The sequence below is a fragment of the Rhinopithecus roxellana genome, chromosome 19 (genome assembly GCF_007565055.1).
Source record: "Rhinopithecus roxellana isolate Shanxi Qingling chromosome 19, ASM756505v1, whole genome shotgun sequence".
NCBI classification, from domain to species: domain Eukaryota; kingdom Metazoa; phylum Chordata; class Mammalia; order Primates; family Cercopithecidae; genus Rhinopithecus; species Rhinopithecus roxellana.
This window is the reverse complement of record NC_044567.1, coordinates 67,345,717-67,364,705: the sequence shown is the minus strand read 5'-3', so window position 1 is coordinate 67,364,705 and position 18,989 is coordinate 67,345,717. Positions and strand designations below refer to the sequence as shown.

General features: G+C 51.5%; 2 protein-coding genes and 1 long non-coding RNA gene across 4 annotated transcripts in view; 1 reads left to right on the top strand and 2 right to left on the bottom strand.

Annotated features, from left to right (window-relative positions):
- The window catches only part of ALKBH5 (alkB homolog 5, RNA demethylase), a 26,804-nt gene extending 14,998 nt beyond the window's left edge, over positions 1–11,806 (bottom strand). Inside the window, exons 1-2 of the mRNA XM_010367689.2 lie at positions 10,621–11,806; positions 301–381 (exon numbers count right to left, since the gene is read on the bottom strand). Of these exons, the coding sequence (XP_010365991.1) occupies positions 301–381; positions 10,621–11,390 (851 nt within the window). The 5' untranslated portion in view covers positions 11,391–11,806. The remainder of the gene's footprint in view (positions 1–300; positions 382–10,620) is intronic.
- Positions 10,881–18,989, top strand: LOC115894746. The gene is made up of 2 exons (XR_004054894.1): positions 10,881–11,237; positions 17,178–18,989. It is a non-coding gene; the product is annotated as an uncharacterized LOC115894746 (long non-coding RNA).
- The window catches only part of MYO15A (myosin XVA), a 74,715-nt gene continuing 71,468 nt past the window's right edge, over positions 15,743–18,989 (bottom strand). Inside the window, exon 66 of one of the 2 annotated variants that reach the window (XM_030922660.1) lies at positions 15,743–16,771. In XM_030922660.1, coding sequence (XP_030778520.1) covers positions 16,670–16,771 — 102 coding nt within the window. In that variant the 3' untranslated portion in view covers positions 15,743–16,669. The remainder of the gene's footprint in view (positions 16,772–18,989) is intronic. The other variant, XM_030922661.1, reaches the window with a different exon arrangement.

Sequence of the window (18,989 nt, the reverse complement as noted above, 5' to 3'; positions counted from 1 at the left end):
AGTGAAGTTTGGAAGAATGTTGCCCAAATCTTGTCTCAAGATTATACCCACAAATATTGGGAGTATATGCTTTTGCTCAGTCCTAAACTCCCTAAATAGTCAGAGAACTTAATTTTCTGATAAAAAGACAAAACAACTTTATCCTCACAGGATTCAAATAAAAAGTAAGACAACTTAACAGTTCTGCTCTCCAGTCTGCCACGCCACTGATACACAGGAGCTGAGTTCTAAGTGGACCCAGAGCTACATCTCCAGAGAGGCCTGCAGGTAAGGCAGAAAGTCAGACATCAAGGCACTTACTTCCTGAGGATGATGACTGCTCGGCGCTCCTTGATGTCCTGAGGCCGTATGCAGTGAGTGATTTCATCAGCAGCATATCCACTGAAAAGAAACACAGAACATGTGACCATGAAGAGTAGACAGACAACCGAAGTTCCTGGGGGATATAACAGGACAGGAACATGGCCTAGGTCTTATGGCTGCTCTCTACTCATTACTTGAGTTTCAAGGATCTACATGGAAGGGAAAAAAAAAAATTAAGTAAAATAAAGGTTTGGAAGGGAGTATCATATTAAGCTCCAGGATGCTTTTGCCAAGAGACTGTAATACTCAAGGAAAAACCTGGTATGAGGCAAAGGAGACCCCTTGGCCACTTTAGGCAGAGGTCCAAAGCAAGTCTCTCCCTGAACATGCCAGGAGCCCTTTTTAAAAAGGGTACTCCAGAGAGTACACTGCATCTTCTCCTCATTCTCCCTCCCTTTAGCAGGTAGAGAAAGCCAAGGCAGCCACTGATAGCACTGAGTCACCAGGGAGAGCTACCACTGCCTCATTCCAAAACAGAGTGTTTACTTGAAGTCTCCTTTTGGGGGGATCCAAAATTTTGAAGACAGCTGTGTCTGAATATTTTAAGAATTTCCAGCTGGGCATGGTGGCTCACGCCTGTAAGCCTAGCACTCTGGGAGGCCGAGGTGGGCAGATCACCTGAAGTCAGGAGTTCAAGACTAGCCCGGCCAACATGGCGAAACCCTGTCTCTACTAAAAATACAAAAATTAGCCAGGAGTGGTGGCAGGCGCCTATAATCCCAGCTACTCAGGAGGCTGAGGCAGGAGAATCGCTTGAACCCAGGAGGCAGAGGTTGCAGTGAGCCGAGATCACACCACTGTACCTGGGCAACAGAGGGAGACTCCGTCTCAAAAAAAAAAAAAAAAAAAAAGGATTTCTGTCATACTCTGGTATCTATTTTCAACAAGTTATATGACTTTTAAAACTGCTCAGAGACCAACTAATGTGGGTATGACTGTCCCCTTCTCAGCTAGCTCATTCCAATTTGAAACTCTGGAAGCAAGCTCCGAGCTTCCAAAGCCCCTTACATGCTATCACTGGAAGCACAGCAGCCACAAGACACTCCCACTCCAAGTTACTCTACTGAGCTGCAGCAGTTCTACACACCCAGAAACTCACTCAGCCACAGGCCTAGTAGGACAAGTATGGCTTAGTTTCCCTACCTGCCCCTGTACCACAAACCCTTCTCTCATGGATACTGATCAGCTCCCTTCTCAAAGGCTAGTTATACAGACACAAACTTAAAACACTGCAGGCCTGGAAAGGACCCCTCAAGATGGCGAGGCTGGCCAAACCTCAGATCTAATAACTGAATGCAAGAGCCAGTAAGAGATAAAAAGTCAGACTGCTTCAGGCTCAGCCTTAAGGAGGCACCTCTGATTTGGAAATCTGATTTGAGCTCATGCTGGGGACAGAACACACCTTTATTTTACTTAATTTTCTTTTTTTTGGAGACAGAGTCTCGCTCTGTCACCCAGGCTGGAGTGCAGTGGCACAGTCTCGGCTCACTGCAACCTCTGCTCCCGGGTTCAAGCGATTCTCCTGCCTCAGCCTCCTGAGTAGCTGGGACTACAGACACGCGCCACCACGTGTGTCTAATGTTTGTTATTTTCAGTAGAGATGGGGTTGCACTAAGTTAGTTAGGCTGGTCTTGAACCCCTGACCTCGTGATCCGCCTGCCTCGGCCTCCCAAAGTGCTGGGATTACAGATGTGAGCCACCATGCCTGGCCCAAACCTCTATTTTATAGATTCCACACCTTCTCCCTCAAGATGCTCCTAGACAAGAATTTTCAAAATTTTCTCCATGAACACCAGTCCCATAAGAGACAGTGGACAGGCTGGGCACTGTGGCTCACACCTGTAATCCCAGCACCTTGGGAAGCCAAGGCGGGTGTGTTGCCTGAGGTTAGGAGTTCATAACCTGACCAGTCTGGCCAACATGGTGAAACCCCGTCTCTACAAAAATTAGCCAGGCATGATGGCAGGTGCCTGTAATCCCAGCTACTGCGGAGACTGAGGCAGGACAATGGCTGAACCCAGGAGGTGGAGGTTGCAGTGAGCTGAGATAGTGCCACTGCACTCCAGTATGGGTGACAGAGTGAGACTCTGTCTCTCTCTCTCACACACACACACACACACACACACACACACACACACACACACACGACAGTGGACAAATGTCTATAGTGAAATCAATTGTAAAATACTGATGAGAGTTTCAAAAAGCATTACTTAAAGCACATGAGAATCACTACAGCAAAAGAATCCACTGAATTTGTTTGAGCACTGACCAAAGAACCTTCTCTCAAATAATACCTATTAATACTCATCAGCCCACAATGAGAAGAATCACACAGGAGTTAGGGAGTTGAAGAGACCCAGGTTCAAATGTGAGCTTGTCTCCTACTAGCTTTGTGACCTTTGTTAAATCACATGCTGAACCTAAAAACCTGTACAGTTTCTTCATCTGTAATAAGGAAAACAGTAGGTTCTTGGGTATTCATCTTGTTATGCTTTATAATTTAGCTGTTCTTTTGCTGCTACTAAGATTACAAGATTTTAAAAACGGGGACAGGGCCTTCTCCCTTCGAGGCAGAACAGCAGCATTATATGACTACACGATTGACACTTCTGGAAAGGGGTGGTGAGAGGCCTACCCGCAGGGCTGTTGCGAGAATTAAGTCAGATAATGCAGGGTGCCTGACACCCTACAATCTTTACTGAGCACTCTGACAAAAGTCAGAGGGCCCTGGACTATCCTGGGGCAAGCCAGAGCCCTGGATTCAGGGTCTCAAAGAGACACGGTCTGGGCTCCCCCTGCAGGGATCTGCCAGTAGTGGGGGCCTCCTGGGCCCCATTTCCAGAGCTAGGAAGTCTAGTTCTCATCCCATGCCTTTATCATTCCACACTGGAGAAATGGGGGTCTAGACTGCAAGACCGTCCCATATATACACACAGGACTTTCCCAAAGAGCTGTCAAAGGTCCCAAAGGCACTTTTTTTTTTTTTTTTTTAAAGACAGAGTCTCACTCTGTTGCCCAGGCTGGAGTGCAGTGGCACAATCTTGGCTCACTGTAACCTCCACCTCCCAGGTTCAAGCGATTCTCCTGCCTCAGCCCCCCAAGTAACTGGGACTACAGGTGTGTACACCACACCCAGCTAATTTTTGTATGTTTAGTGAAGATGGTTTCCCCATGTTGGCCAGGCTGGTCTCGAACTCCTAACGGCACGTGATCCACCCACCTCAGCCTTCCAAAGTGCTGGGATTACAGGCGTGAGGCACTGTGCTCGGCCCCAAAGGCACATTTCTAAGTCCTGAATCTGTGGCGCTGGCTATAGGCAACCTTCCCTGCCACTGACAAGTGTTATCAATCTGTTTGCCTTGGCTATACACATAACCAAGGGCCCTGACTTCCCATCTCCAACAAGGAACCACTTTTCTTAATGCAGTTCTGGAGCAAATCCAGATGTTTGTCAAAGCTTGACTGTCCACATGCTCCCTGACCCCATCCCCCAAGGGGCTCTAGAACACACAATAAGCCATGTCAGGTTCCTGCCATGGAGCCCAGGCCTTGGAAGAACTAGTGTGGAGGTAGGGCTGCACAGGCCCACAAAAATGACTTTGGCACTGACACAACCTGGAAGGCTCATTAGTACTGGTCTTCTAGAACTTCCTAGCAGCTATGACACAGCCCACTGACCCTTCCTCAGAGTATCCGGCTGCTCTGGCAACATGAGCTTCAAGTCCTGATTAAGGGAAGCTCTCCTGGCCAATCTCACAAAGTGTCGAGCAGACACCACAGGGCATTATTTACTATTAAGGAACCTACTTGCTACAAGAGAAATTGAAAGTCTCAGTCTGCCAGCTTGCAACTTAATATGCCCTGGGTCCAGCCCTACTGCTGGCATGAAAAGTTCCAGGACCTCTTGCTCTTTTATTTTCACAGGGAAAGGAAAGGAGGAAATACCTTATGCTGTCCGGCTTGCCTGCTCCCTGCCTGGGCTGAGCCCCCAGCCCTAGCAGCATTGACTAGTATGTTGCACATGTCATCCACTAGTCCTATACCTCAGAGTGACTCTCAAAAGAGCTGACATGTCTATGTCCTCTTCCGGGAGCCTTTCCCTGACTCCTCAGACTGGGTTCCCCCGACACTGCTCAACCACACCCTTTCATGCCTCTCTGCTACTCCATCTGGCCTTGTGGAAATTATGTCTTCCTTTCAAGACAAAGCTCTTCAAAGGCCTTACTCATCCCTGCACAGTGACACTAAATGAAATGTGTGTTGAGCTGAACTACTCTACCACTTAGAACTGTTTCTGCCTCTGCAAAACAAAGATCACAGTAAGCCCCTCCTCAGAAGATTAGTTGCAACTTAAATAAGGTGTCTGAAAAACTTTTTTTTTTTTTTGAGACGGAGTCTCGCTCTGTCGCCCAGGCTGGAGTGCGGTGGCCGCGATCTCAGCTCACTGCAAGCTCCGCCTCCCGGGTTCACGCCATTCTCCTGCCTCAGCCTCCCGAGTAGCTGGGACTACAGGTGCCCACCACCAGGTCCGGCTAATTTTTTGTTTTTAGTAGAGACGGGGTTTCACCGTGTTAGCCAGGATGGTCTTGAGCTCCTGACCTTGTGATCCACCCGCCTCGGCCTCCCAAAGTGCTGGGATTACAGGCGTGAGCCATTGCACTCGGCCACCTTTTTTTTTTTTTTTTTTTTTGAGACGGAGTCTCGCTCTGTTGCCTAGGCTGGAATGCAGTGGTGCGATCTCGACTCACTGCAACCTCCACCTCCTGGGTTCAAGCAATTCTCTGCCTCAGCCTCCTGAGTAGCTGGGATTACAGGCGCCTGCCACCACGCCCAGCTAATTTTTGCATTTTTAGTAGAGACAGAGTTTCACCATCTTGGCTATTCCTGTCTTGAACTCCTGACCTCAGGTTATCCACCCGCCTTGGCCTCCCAAAGTGCTGGGATTACAGGCGTGAGCCACAGCGCCCAGCCCTGAAAAACTCTTTGAAGGGACTATGTACATCTCTCCTCTAGGGGACAGTCTTGGAAACTGAGTTGTTATGACACATTTCCAAGATGGCCACCATTTCCCATCTACTCCATGGCCTGCCTAGGCCAGGATGAACCAGAGATGGAGGGACTGGCCAAGATCCTAGCATGGTGACTGTCTCTCTCTGGCTATAGCTGCCTGCCTTACTGACAGGCCCGCAGGCCAAGAAGGTCAGGCTTTGGGCGGGGCGGGGGGGGGGGGTGGCGCAGCAGACCAGCCACCTGGAACCAGGGGCAGGATTGTGAGATCAGGCTCAATTATTTACCAAACCTATGCCTCCAAGATGACACATGGCCTAACTTTATGAGAAATCCTGGGGCTTTCTGAATCCAGAGGGAAGGTCAACCTGCCGAGTCCCAATTCTGTATACACCAAGATACAGCGTACTAAACACAGAAGGTAGCCCATCTCCTGAGACACTTTTAGCTAAATTTCAAGCATTCAGTAGATGACAAAGATTCAACCTTCTATAACAACTCTATGGCATCATTAGACCGGTTTTGCTGATGAGGAAAACTGAGGCCCCAAAAATATTAATTTGCCCGAAGTCGAACAGTTAAAATGGTGGTGCTGTAACTCTAACCAAGTTTGCCATCAAACTTTCTGGATTTTGTTGTAGAGGCGGTAGGAAAAAAAAGCCCATCTGCGTTTCCTGGTAACAAGCCTGTCCTGGGGGCCTTGCTGGCCTCACTGAAAGGCACATGCACACCCACTAGCCCCGTGGAAACCCTCACCAAAGGGCACATGCACACCCACTAGCCCCATTTGCAAAGATGAGCTTACATCCCCCAGAGAGCTAGCAGTGTATTAGTGAAGGCTATCCACCTACTACTGGCCAGTCAGCTCTGAATTTTTTTTTTTTTTTTGAGATGGAGTCTTGCTCTGTCGCCCAAGATGCCAGGCTGGGAGTTCAGTGGCATGATCTCAGCTCACTGCAAGCTCCGCCTCCCAGGTTCATGCCATTCTGCCACCTCAACCTTCCGAGTAGCTGGGACTACAGGCATCCGCCACCACGGCCGGCTAATTTTGTTTTTGTATTTTTAGTAGAGACACGGTGAAAACGTGTTAGCCAGGATGGTCTCGTTCTGACCTCGTGATCCACCCGCCTTGGCCTCCCAAAGTGCTGGGATTACAGGTGTGAGCCACCATGCCTGGCCTTGAATTTTTTTTTTTTTTTTTTGAGATGGAGTCTCACTCTACTGGAGTGGATGGCTCAATCTCGGCTCACTACAACCTCTGCCTCCCAGGTTCAAGTGATTCTCCTGCCTCAGCCTCCTGAGTAGCTGGGATTACAGGCACACAGCACACTACCACGCCCGGCTAATTTTTGTATTTTTAGTAGAGATAGGGTTTCACCATGTTGGTGAGGTTGGTCTCAAACTCCTGACCTCGTAATCCATCTACCTTGGCCTCCCAAAGCGCTGGGACTACAGGCATGAGCCACCGAGCCCAGCCAGCTCTGAAATTTTCATGGCCTATTTATTCTCTGCTTGCTCTGAACTTCATGATTAACACCATGGTTCACTGCTAGCTTCCTCTCTTTTACCGTCGTCTGACTTCTTGTCAGGCCTTGGCAGCAGCAAGGACAGCCAATCCTGCTGGCCCAGAGCTCCTCCTGACGGTGCACAGCTCTGACTTCATCCTGTGGTTCCTCCCCCTCCAGTGGAATCAGAAGAGTCCACACAAGAGATGTGGCCCAGGACCTATCTGCCCTACTTTCCCAACTATTTTAAGCCAGAAAGCTAAATTTTGCTTTCACCAGCTGAACAAAATCAGACTTATTCCAGAACTGACAGGGGTGCCCACTCTACCCAATACCAACTGTTAACTGGAAGAGTCACAGGCTGAGCTCACCAGTGCATGCCCTGTGCCTGGGTGATACACAGTCATTTCCAGATGGCTGGCCTAGGCCTGGGTCTCTGGGCATGTGGCCACCACACCACAGACCATGTAGCAGTGATTAAAGATAGCAGCAAGTAAGCAATTAGCCTTGAGGTAATTATTCTAATTAGTCCAATCGGAGTCTGTTTTAATCTGCCCCATGCAGCCAACAGGGAATAGGAGAATGAATGACAGATGAAGTGATATGAAGATAAAAAATATTTCCCTAAAGAACAGCATTAAGAGGGGATCCACCCAGGCCTAACATGGGAAGATTACAAAAGACAACCGACAACTAGGTTTGGAAAGGAGTCTGAAGCACTTCCAGAAGATTCTGTGAGGCCTTGCTCTAAATGCCCAGGTTTAGACACTGCTGAGTCAATGTGACGCACCAACATCCATGCTGATCACTATTAAACATAAAATTGTATTCCTGCCATGCGGTCTTGGACGGGTGCAGACACCATTGCCACCACCACCACCAACTGAAGTCTGACTAAGATGTCTACTACTAGAATCCCTCCCCATCTGCACCGCACCACTGTTTTCACCAGCCCCTCCCTTCCAATCTGCAGCTTTACTGCTCATCACCTCTGCGCTAGGATCTGTAGCAGGAAACGAGAGAAAGCACCACTTCTTACCAGCTTATATGCAGGATTAGATGAGGGGCAGGTGTTCACTCACCTGCATACCAGGTAAGCTAAGTAAGCAGGTGCAGGAAGATTTAATTAGTGGAAGGGTCCAGACTCTAGAGCAGTGATTCTCAAGTATGGATTCTGCACTTCCCCTGCCTTGGCATTTGGCAGTGTCTGGATACTTTCTGGTTGTCATAAAAAATACTATTGGCACCTAGGAGATAGAAGCCAGGAATGCTGCTAAACAGTCTACAATGCACGAGCAGCCCCACACAATGAAGCATTATTGAGCCCTGAATAACAACAGCACTGTTGAGAAGCCCTGATCTAGAGTTCACCAGAGCATCCTCAACCACAGTCTCTACTAATGAACTCCATCTGCCTCCCATCAACATCCACCCCCTCTTACCTATGGCTACTCCTATTACCGCAGTCAAAGACACCGCTGTTGTATACTTTCTCCATCTTTCTCTGCTTGGCTCATTCCTAGTCACTTTTCACATTCCAGTTCACTTCCTCCCCTAAACTTCCAACACTCTAAAGTGGGAAAGATGTCCCCCTTTAGTGTGCTTCTGCAGTGTGGTTCTGCAGTTACCTTCCTGGGCTATAACTTATCCTCCTGTCTGAGGCCTCCATGGGGCTTAAACTCCATAATGGGAAACTGCCATGTTTCGGGTTCCACCAGATCCCTAGTTCCTTCCCCAATGAGAGAGCAGGGGATCACTGAGTGGTTGTATATGAAAGCAAGCACCGATTTAAGTACCTACCCCGTGCCAGGCCCTATCTTAGACAACAAATCACCACATTTAATTCTAATAGGCTTCGGAAGTTGGCAACATCCCCACTTACAGATGGGAAAGCCAGCTCAGAGAACGCCTACAAGATCCCAAAACAAATAAGAGAAAAGCTAGATTCAAAGCCTGGGGCAGCACTTTTCAGGACATCGCTGAGCCTCCCACACTAACTCCACAGCCAAGTCTGAATCCAGAAGGGGTTGACAGGGACTGGGAAAGCTTTAGGACTTTACTATTCTGAGGAAAAGATGAAGAGAATTTTCCTGATGATGCAATCCTGTTGCTGATCACTAACAGATCTGCATACTAAGAACTCGAAACTTCAGTTCTTAAATGCAGGGTGTGCGTGTGTTAAGGAGAGGAGTAGTCCCAAAACCAAAAAAATGCCTTGTGATCCCCTCATTAAGCACCAGGCCACTACTAGACCTCCTGACAACCACCCTGAGGTCCAATGACTACGCAGAAAAGTAATATCCCATTAAGAGACCAAATGGTCCTTGTGTGAGGTAATTTCAGCACTGAGAACCCTTCAACGGGGTCAGAAACCAACCTGCCTTACACAGTGAGCACGCTGGAAGGGTGTGTCCTGGAAATCCCATGTTAAAGCATTCTGCCAAGACATCCATCTAGGAGCGCCATGAAGATCTGAGAAGCTCAGAGGGCCATGATAAGGCGGCATCTGACAGGTAAGCTGTCCTCTAGGTTTCGGATGCCTAAGGAGTCACAGTATCGCTTCTGCTACTACTGACTTCCCAGACTCCCATCAGGAGGTCTTGGACATCACAAGGCTCTGCTGCCATCCCCAACATGGAAGGAGCCTCAGCTGTTCCACTCAAATGAGACAGATGACCTCCCCTCATGATATGAAGAGGGCACCAGGGACACTGCTTCTCCTTATGACTTTGGCCCTACTGACTCACTTCAGAACCTGGGCTGCTCACGACAAAAACCCACTGTGTCCTCTTGTATTTGGTGGTGGTCAACCAAGCTGCTCTGAAAACAGCTGCAGTCTAGACCTAAGAGGTTTTGGGGATTACTGAATTACATTACTAGGTTTACCTTTTTCAGGACTGGAAGGAGGTAGCTTCCAAATAAATTTTCACTTCACATTAACAGCAAAGGTGTTCCCACTGGCCATCTCCTCTGGAGGCCAGGGCACTGAGCTAATTCTCAGCAGGATCTGGGAACCGAATATAGGCCAAAAGCCTAAGTTCTGCTGCTCACGCAACTGTAAGGCCAAACAGTCAAGAAACCAGCTGTATTCTATTGTATTCAGTCCTGACTACAGGTAATACGTTCTTACAAAGAACTGATGGGCTCTTCTGCAGCCAGGAGAGAAGAATTTTAAGAGTGTGCTGCTCTCTATTCCTGGCCCAATCACTAATCTGTTCAACTCCAGGGAAGTCACTCCCTCTCCTGGGAATGGAGAATGTGCTTCAATTAAATAATCTCTGGGGCCTTTGCCTGTGACTACTTTCTCGGTTAAGGAATCCAAAAATGGCAGAACAAGAACGACTTTTAGATAAATTTAAAAAAAAAATTTTTTTTTAAGTATAGATTTGTAAATGGAAGGCCAGAATGGAAAACTGAAAAATTACAAAGGGATTCGTGCTAAGAAATGGGTGGTGGGGGAAAAAAAAATCAAAGCGAACAGCCTTCTGAAAAGATGGCTTTTGATGAATTCTCAGTCAAGTCAGTGATCCCGTCAGGGGACAGGATTTCCACATCGGTTCCCTGTTTTCTTGCTATAGGTATCTTAAACACAGAACCCTTCTCTCGCTCCCTGCAACCTACAAACAGAAGAATTGGTCAGAACTGTAAAAAACGCAGACTCCTACGGGCTGCTGCTTTCTGGGCCAGGGTGGGTAGCTAAGGCAGCAGGCGCAGGGCCGCCCCCTCTACCCGGGTGGGTTACCTGAGCACAGTCACGCTTCCCCTGCGCACCGGGAGGGAAAGCACTGGTTCCGACACCCGAATAGGCTTGAACTGGAACTTGCAGCCGAAGCACAGCGCAGAGTCGCTAAAGAAGGACACGGACACGATGGGGCGCTCGAAGATGTGGATGGGGTCCACGTGAGACACGATGCAGCCGCCGGGCTGGTAGTCGTTGATGACGGCGCTGTTGACGAAGCCCTCGGGGATGACGCGGTGTTCCACCAGCTTTTGGATCACCAGCTGGTGCACCCACTCGGGGATCTCGTCCACGTCGCCCGGCGGGTAGAGGCGCTCCTGGCCGGGCCCGCGCTTCTGCAGCTGGGCGCCGTAAGTGTAGCCTTCGCCGAAGAAGTACTTGTTGCGCAGTGGGGCCCGGTCCACAGTGTGCTCGTTGTACAGGCCCTTCTCAGCGCGGGACACCACCTCGTCAATGCGGGCCTCGATCTTGGCGCACTCGTCCTGGCTAAAGAGGCGCATCTGGCGGATGCCGCTCTTCACCTTGCGCGCCTCCTCCTCCTTCTGCAGCTGCTGCTCCTCGTAGTCGCTGCGCTCGGGGTCCGAGTCCTCCTGATACTTGCGCTTGGCCCCGGACACCGGGTAAGGTTCGGCGGCAGCGGCGGCGGCGGCTGCGGCAGCCACAGCGGCGGCGGCGGCTGCGGCGGCCTCCCGGCTGCCCGCCTTATAGTTGTCCCGGGACGTCATAGACTTCAGCTTCTCACGCAGGTCCGTGTAGCCGCTGGCGGCCGCCATGGCCCCCGCGACGCTGCTCTAGGGTCCTCCGGGGCGGGCGGGGCAGCCGGGCATGGCTCTAAGGGGACGCGCCCCGGGGCCCCCGGAAGGAAGGGGTTCCTTAGCGCCGAACCCCCATGCGTGAGCGGGGGACCCGGCGGGGGGCGTCGAGGGTCCGGGCGTGGGGTAAGGCCTCAGGAGCGAAGGGTCATGCAACGGTGGCGACAACGGGGCTTCTTCCTCCTCCACCTTCTCCACGTCCCGGGGGGCAGGGGCGTCGGCAGCGCCTCATGCCGCGGAGGGCTGCTGCGGAGACGCGGCCCGACTCCCGACCAGACCCTCGGACGCCCGGCCCGGCCCGCACTTTAAAGCTCTCCTCACGACGTCACGGGCAGCCAGCCCGACGTCCGCCAGCGCCGCTCCTTAGCGGGCTCCTCACCGCGCACGCGCAGTGCCGCCGGCCACCGCGGCTCCGCGCGCTACGGGCATGCGCGTGCGTGCAGGCCGGGTGGCAGAGGCGCCGGCGCAAGCGCAGACGGGGACCGCTCGCCGTCCGCCGCCCCTCCCCCACTCGCTGAGGGGCTTCGAGGGAGCGCTCTCAAATAGCAACCTGTCTTCACGCCGCGCCGCCTCCAGGACCGAAGGGCTCCCTCTACAGGGGTGCGCTCACACTGCCAAGAGTGTCGCCATGCCGCGTCACGGCATCGTCCGAATGCCCGCAGACGCCTCAACCCCAGCGCGCAATCACCGGGGAACCGCCACAACCTAGGCCGCTCCGTTACCTCCCCTTTTAGCGCTTCCACTCCTTTAATTGGGCCGTGGGCCACGCGCCGGGCAGACCCTGATTGGAGTTTCCGGAAGTCGGTTGGTAATCATGCGTGTCAATCAGACAGTCTCCTTGGTTACTGCGTCCGTCACTTAATTAGTGGTTGGGCGAGCAGCGAGGACCCCTGAAGGAGAAATGGTTGGCTAAATAAGTGCCTGAATGGAGACTCCGCCTGAGGAAAGCCCTTAGGATTCCTAAGGAAACTTCTGAAACCCGCGAAAACTTCTCAAACTGCGGGACCGAGAGCACCCAACCCCAGCTCTGAACCCAGATAGGAACGTCCGGCACAAGCCAGACGCGCGTTGTCGGGGTACAAGCCAGCCTGCCGCCGCTGCCGCCGCCGCTCGGAGCGGACGTTTCACGAGTCACGTCCCGGTGACGGCGGGCGCGGGGGCGCGCTGGGGTTGGCGTCAAGCCTCGTTGGTGCTGGAGATGGGCGTGGGGGCACCTCCTACGGGGACGACAGAAGAAAACTCCAGGAAACAAACGGGCACAAGGATAAGGCTAAGCTATAGATAGTGACTACAGTCAATTCAAAAAAGTTTTGAAGCAGTCAGCCAAGGTGTGGCCAGGCGCGGGGGCTCACGCCTGTAATCCCAGCATTTTGCGAGACCAGGGCGGGCGGATCACTTGAGCCCAGGAGTTCGAGACCAGCGTGGCCAACATGGCAACCCCATCTCTACAATAAAATTTCAAAAAAAGAACTGGGCGTGGTGGCGCGCGCCTGTGGTTCTAACTCCTCGGGAGGCTGAGGTGGGAGGACCCCTTGAGCCCAGGGGCTTGAGGCTGCAGAGAGCCGAGATCGCGCCACTGCACTCCCGTCTGGGCGAGAGAGCTCCAAAACGAAACAAAAAGGCGTGGCCGTGCAGGATGCACTGGAGGGCTCCAACAAATGGGGGGTTCTGCTGGAAAATCTCCCATGTCTCCCCAGGATAAAGTTCCCCTGCTTTATTTGGCGCTCAAAGCTTTTCTTCAAGACCCTTCTGGCCTTGGCTCCTCTCCTCTTTCCACGTACACTGAGCCCCAGCCCGGTCCTCATCCTGTAAGCCAGGTCTACAAGCATTCTGTGTCTCACCTCCTGGCCTTTGCCCAGGCTGTTTCCGCCACCCGAAATGCCAGTTCCTTATCACCCGTCTCCTCCTCCTCCTCCTAGCCCTCGTCCTTGTCCTACTCCTCCGTTGCCCAGGCTGGAGTGCAGTGTCACTATCTCGGCTGACTGCAACCTCGACCTCCTGGGTTCAAGCGATCCTCCCACACCTCAGCCTCCTGAGTAGCTGGAACTACAGGCATGCACCACCACACCCCGCTAATTTTTCTGTTTTTAGTAGAGATGGGGTTTCACCATGTTGCCCAAATTGGTCTTGGAACTCCTGGGCACAAGATCCTCCCGCCTCGGCCTCCCAAAGTGCTGGGATTACAGGCGTGAGCCACCTCGCCCAGCCTGGAATGGACATTTTTTTAAAAAATTCCCAAGTTTTTACTATGTGCCAGGACCTGTACATATACTAGCCCAATTAATCGTCCAAACACTTCAATGAGGGGGGCATCATTATTATTACCATTGTATATATAGGGAAACAGGCCCAGAGAGGTGAAATGACTTGCCCAAGGCCATACAGCGAGTATGTGGCCTAGTGGTGACTCAAACCCAGGCTGCCTGGTTCCAGAATCTGTGCTGTCCCTCACTGGGGCTCAGAGAGGGTAGAGTCCTAGCTCAAGAGCAGTCAGGGAGGAACACAGGGAAGCTTCCAGTGCAGTGTCCAGGATGGGAGAGGCTGTCAACCTAGAGAAGAGGTGATTCACATTGTGGCTCAACCTGGACGATCTACTTCCAAGGAACCGCTTATGGTCTGTGTGGGAGGCCCCAGTCCTATTCTGAAAGCCAAAAGGGCCCCCTTGTTTTCATTCTGCCACATCATCCCTTCCTGAACCTCACAGTTTAGCTCGACTAGGGAAAAGGTTTTGGGGCAAAAATAATTAGCCTGACACCCCCTCCCCCTCACACACACCATGTATGATCTCACAACACTGAGAAATGAGGGGCAGAGGGCAGGACTCAGGGCTGCCTCATGTTGGAGCCCACTGTGCTCTGTTCTGGGGAGTCCCTATACTGAGGGAGCATCAGCGCAGCAGGCAGAACCCCAGGGGTTAGGTGAGCTGCCGCCAGGCGCAGCCCCTGTGCAGTGGTAACTTGATTGACACCACACTCTTTCTGGTGAGTTCCTTACTTTCCTCGCCTTGGGGTCTGCTTCTGGGTAAAGCCAACCCAAGACAGTGGTGAAAAGCGGAACAGTCCTGTGGCAGTTTTATCAGGGGCTCTTTCTTGATCCTTTCCATCCTAGGATGGTCTGATTGACCCCCTAGTCCTGCCAGCTGGACCTTCTAATTTCTCCCAAGTTCTCCCCACCCATCACCACCACTAGAATCCATGACAAGTTTTCCAGCTGACACTGCAGCGGTCAACTCCTACATTCACTCTTTGTTCAGTGGTCAGAATGGCTTTTACAAAGTACGATCTGTGCAGGTTGCACTTCCCCTTCCCTCTCTGGAAAACCTTTGAAGGCTCCTCATGGCTGTTGGAATGAAATCCTAAAAATTTTTTTTTTTTTTTTTTTTTGAGACCGAGTCTCACTCTGTCACCCAGGCTGAAGTACAGTGGCCTGATCTCGGCTCACTGCAACTCCCACCTCCTGGGTGCAAGTGACTCTTGTGTTTCAGCCTCCTGAGTAGCTGGGATTACAGGCGCATGCCACCATGCCTGGCTAAGTTTTGTATTTTTAGTAGAGGCAGGGTTTCACCATGTTGGCCAGACTGGTCTCAAACTCCTAAGCTCAAGTGATCCACAGGCCTCAGCCTCCCAAAGTGCTGGGATTACAAGTGTTAGTCACCATGCCTGGCCTAGAAATCCTAAATTCTTTTTTTTTTTTTTTCGGAGATGGAGTCTCACTCTGTCACCCAGGCTGGAGTGCAGTGGCATGATCTTGGCTCACTGCAACCTCTGCCTCCTGGGTTCAAGCGATTCACCTGCCTAAGTTTCCTGAGTAGCTGGGATTATAGGGGCACGCTGCCCTATATATTATTCATATTGCAGTAGAAACGGGGTTTCACTATGTTGCCCAGGCCGGTCTCGAACTCCTGAGCTCAGGAAATCCGCCTGTCTCAGCCTCCCAAAGTGCCAGGATTACAGACGTGAGCCACTGCACCCGGCCCAGAAATCCTAAGTTCTTAATGTATCCCAGAAGCCCTATCCAAACTGTCTTGGCCCGCCTCTTCAGTCTCAGATCCTGCTACAAGTAATGCGCACCTCAGGGCCCCTGCATATGTTGTTCTCTCTCCTCATTCCCTAGCTAACTCCCACTCACAGGTCTTATCCTAGTTTGCGGTGATTTGACTGTGATTAACTGCCAGTGCCTGGTATTTGCCTCGTTCACAGTAGGTATTGCTGCTGCCATGGATCTTGCAACTATGCCCCCATCTACCTATCTAGTCTCCCATTCCCAAGTCTTCCCTGCCCAGCACAAGCTCCCCAAAGCACCAGCACTTTCTGTCAACATTCATTCGTTTATTTTTTCATTCATATGACAAATATTTTTTAAGTGCTTACTCTCTGTTAGGCATCCTCCTAGGTTATGGAAGATACACCAGGGAACAAATATGATTTTCTTTGGAATGTTTATCCCGCTCTCTTCCATCTATTCTTAGCAAACTCCTACTTATCTTTCAAAACTCAATGCTAATGTCCCATTTTCCAAGAAGCCTTTTCCCAGATTTCTCCCTTATACCACTCAAACTTGTGTGGCCCATCAAGTGATGGGGGTTTGGGGTTGGGGATACCCAAGGAGTGGGGGATGGTCTGTTCGTAGGCAGTGAGTCAGGGGCCTAAGGTAACTCCAACTCCTGCCTCCTCCCTCAGGCTTGTTTTCCAGCCACTTAGCAACTCCATGGAGAAATGGCTGCCAGGCACACCTTTTGTTTGCACAGAAATAACCAAAGACCAGAAATCCAGGCTGACTGGCAGCACAGGGAGGAGCCCTTTAGAAGGACATGTAGGTGCTAGGATGTGGAGTTGGAGCAGATTCCAACATCAGACCCTGAGTAAACCAAAGGCAGAGTCCAGTTCATCTAGGCAACTGGTATGGGGCTTCTGTGCCATAGGCAGGAGTTAGGGGCAGGGTCTGTAATGGGTACATGGCAGGAGGCCTCATGGTCCTGCCTTCTGCTCCACTGCACCATGGGCCAGACTTTTGAAAGTTCCTCCTGCTATCTGACCCAAGTCTGCATGCTGCCATTCCATCCCAATTCAGGATAGGTCTTCTTGGGTTCTTGGGGATTTTAGTTGCTCCTCCTGTCTCCTCTTAGTGTCCTCCAAGGCTCTGGCCCCTTACAGGGGTCATTGATCCTGAGAGGTCTAGTGATTTCTCTGAGGCCACACAGTGAGTCTTCTGGAGAAGGTACTGGAGGGCTGGGAGCCGGGTCACAGCAGGGTGATCTCGCTGGGGGGCAATGTGAGCCGCTTCTCACGGGCACTGAGCAGGTTCTCCACGTGCACGGCCACCACACGACACAGTTCCAGTCCCTGCAGGTGACAGTGACAGTCCATGCCCACCCAACACTTGCCCAGCTCTTAGCTTGGGGTGGGATGTACAGAATGGAGAGGTGGTTGGGAGATAGGTGGAGACCACCATTCATGCAGGAACCCTTGTCCCCACCTCCCCCAGGGCCTGAGAGGAGCATGAAGAGCTGGAAGGTCAAATGGTGGGGTGTGGGATGCAAGGGGTAAGCAAGCAGGAGACCAAGTGCCTCTGCTGGCTTTGCTCTGTGTGAGCTGTGTGACCCGGGGTCTATCACTTCACCTCTCTGAGCTTCAGTGGCCTCATCTGTAAAGTCTCAGTTGACCAGGGGACTGCCTCACAGACAGGGCTGTGGTGAGGATTCAGTGGGGCTTTACTGCATGTAAATTCTTTTTTTTTTTTTTTTTTGAGACAGAGTTTTGCTCTGTCACCAGGCTGGAGCGCAATGGTGCGATCTTGGCTCACTGCAACCTCCGCCTCCCAGGTTTAAGCCATTCTCCTGCCTCAGCCTCCCGAGTAGCTGGGACTACAGGCACGCACCATCATGCCCAGCTAATTTTTGTATTTTTAGTAGAGATGGGGTTTCACCATGTTGGCTAGGATGGTCTCCATCTCTTGACCTCATGATCTGCCCGCCTCGGCCTCCCAAAGGGCTGGGATTACAGGCGTGAGCCACCATGCCTGGCCACGTGTAAATGCTTGAGATTTAAAAAGTATGAATCCAATCAATAAATGGTAACAGTTTCTAACTGTCTGTTGCCATGGTTACCGCCTGGCTCCCACAGTGCACAATGGGCAGTGACCCAGGCTCAGTGCTCCCAATTGGAGAGGGGTAGGGGAAGGCATCAGGGAATTGTGGAAATCAATCTGTGAATGTGGTTCTCAGATGGAAGCCATTGTTGGAATCCCCCCAGGGAAGCTGCTCTGAGAAAGGATAAAATCATGTTAGCAGCACTCTCTGAGTGGTAACTGTGTGCCAGGCCTTGTCCTAAAGGACTGATGTGTCCTACCTGTTTTAATCCCCCCAGTGTCTCTGAGAGACAGGAGCTATTATATCCCATTCCATAGATGAGGAAACTGAGGCACGGAGCCTTGAAGCTCCAGACTGCACAACTGGTAGGTGGTGGGATTTGAACCTGGATGGTAAGAGGCCTGAGGATCACACTCTGAAGTGCTCTCTGCTGAGGTTAGCTGTGCTGGCCCTGCCTTGGGGGCCACCTCTGCTAATTAAACCAGTGTGTGTGAATGGAGTCTTCTTCTCCAGCCAATCCTTTACCTACCCACATGCTGCCATGTTCTAGGCCTTTCTGGGATTGTTGCTGCATTTGACAGTGTGGAACCTGAGGCTCAGTGAGAAGCAGGGATGCCTCAAGATCCCCTCACACAGCCTGTCAGAGGTGGGCAGGATGGGGACCCAGGTCTGTTGGTGCCACACTGCTGCACTCAGACATCACCTCCTCCTGGAAGCTCTTCCTGATTGCCTCCCAGATAGCTCAGGTCCCCTGTACACCCTGCCAGCACTGATCAAGGTATATTTTATATCTGAGACTTGAGGCTCTGTGAGGGCCAGGGTTGAGGGGGTCTCAGTCACTTCAGTATCTTTGCTACACAGAGATGCTCAGTGGACCTATGCTGAATGAGTGAATGAATGTAGCCCCTGACACATACAGGCCAGAGGCAGAGATGGCAGCATAAGGAGGTCACGTGGTGCTGCAAGGAAGTGGGAAAACCAAAGAGGCCTTCATCCATCCATCCATCCATCCACCCACCTACCCACCCACCCATGCAACCAACAAATATGTATTGAGCATCTACTATGTTCCAGGCACTGACTTATGGACACAGCACGAACAAGATGGACACAGTCCTGCTCTCTTGGAGCTGACATTCTGATGGGGGAATGATACAGTTTGGATATTTGTCCCTTCCAAATCTCATGTTGAAATGTGATCCCTGGCCAGGCATGGTGGCTCATGCCTGTAATTCCAGCACTTTGGGAGGCCAAGGTGGGCGGATCACTTGAGGCCAGGAGTTCGAGACTGGCCTGGCCAACAGGGCAAAACTTGTCTCTACTAAAATACAAAAAAATAGCCAGGCGTGGTGGCGCGTGCCTCTAATCCCAGTATTTGGCAGGCTGAGGCAGAAGAATCACTTGAACTGGGGAGGCAGAGGTTGTAGTGAGCCGAGATTACTCCAGCCTAGGCGACAGAGCAAGATACTGTA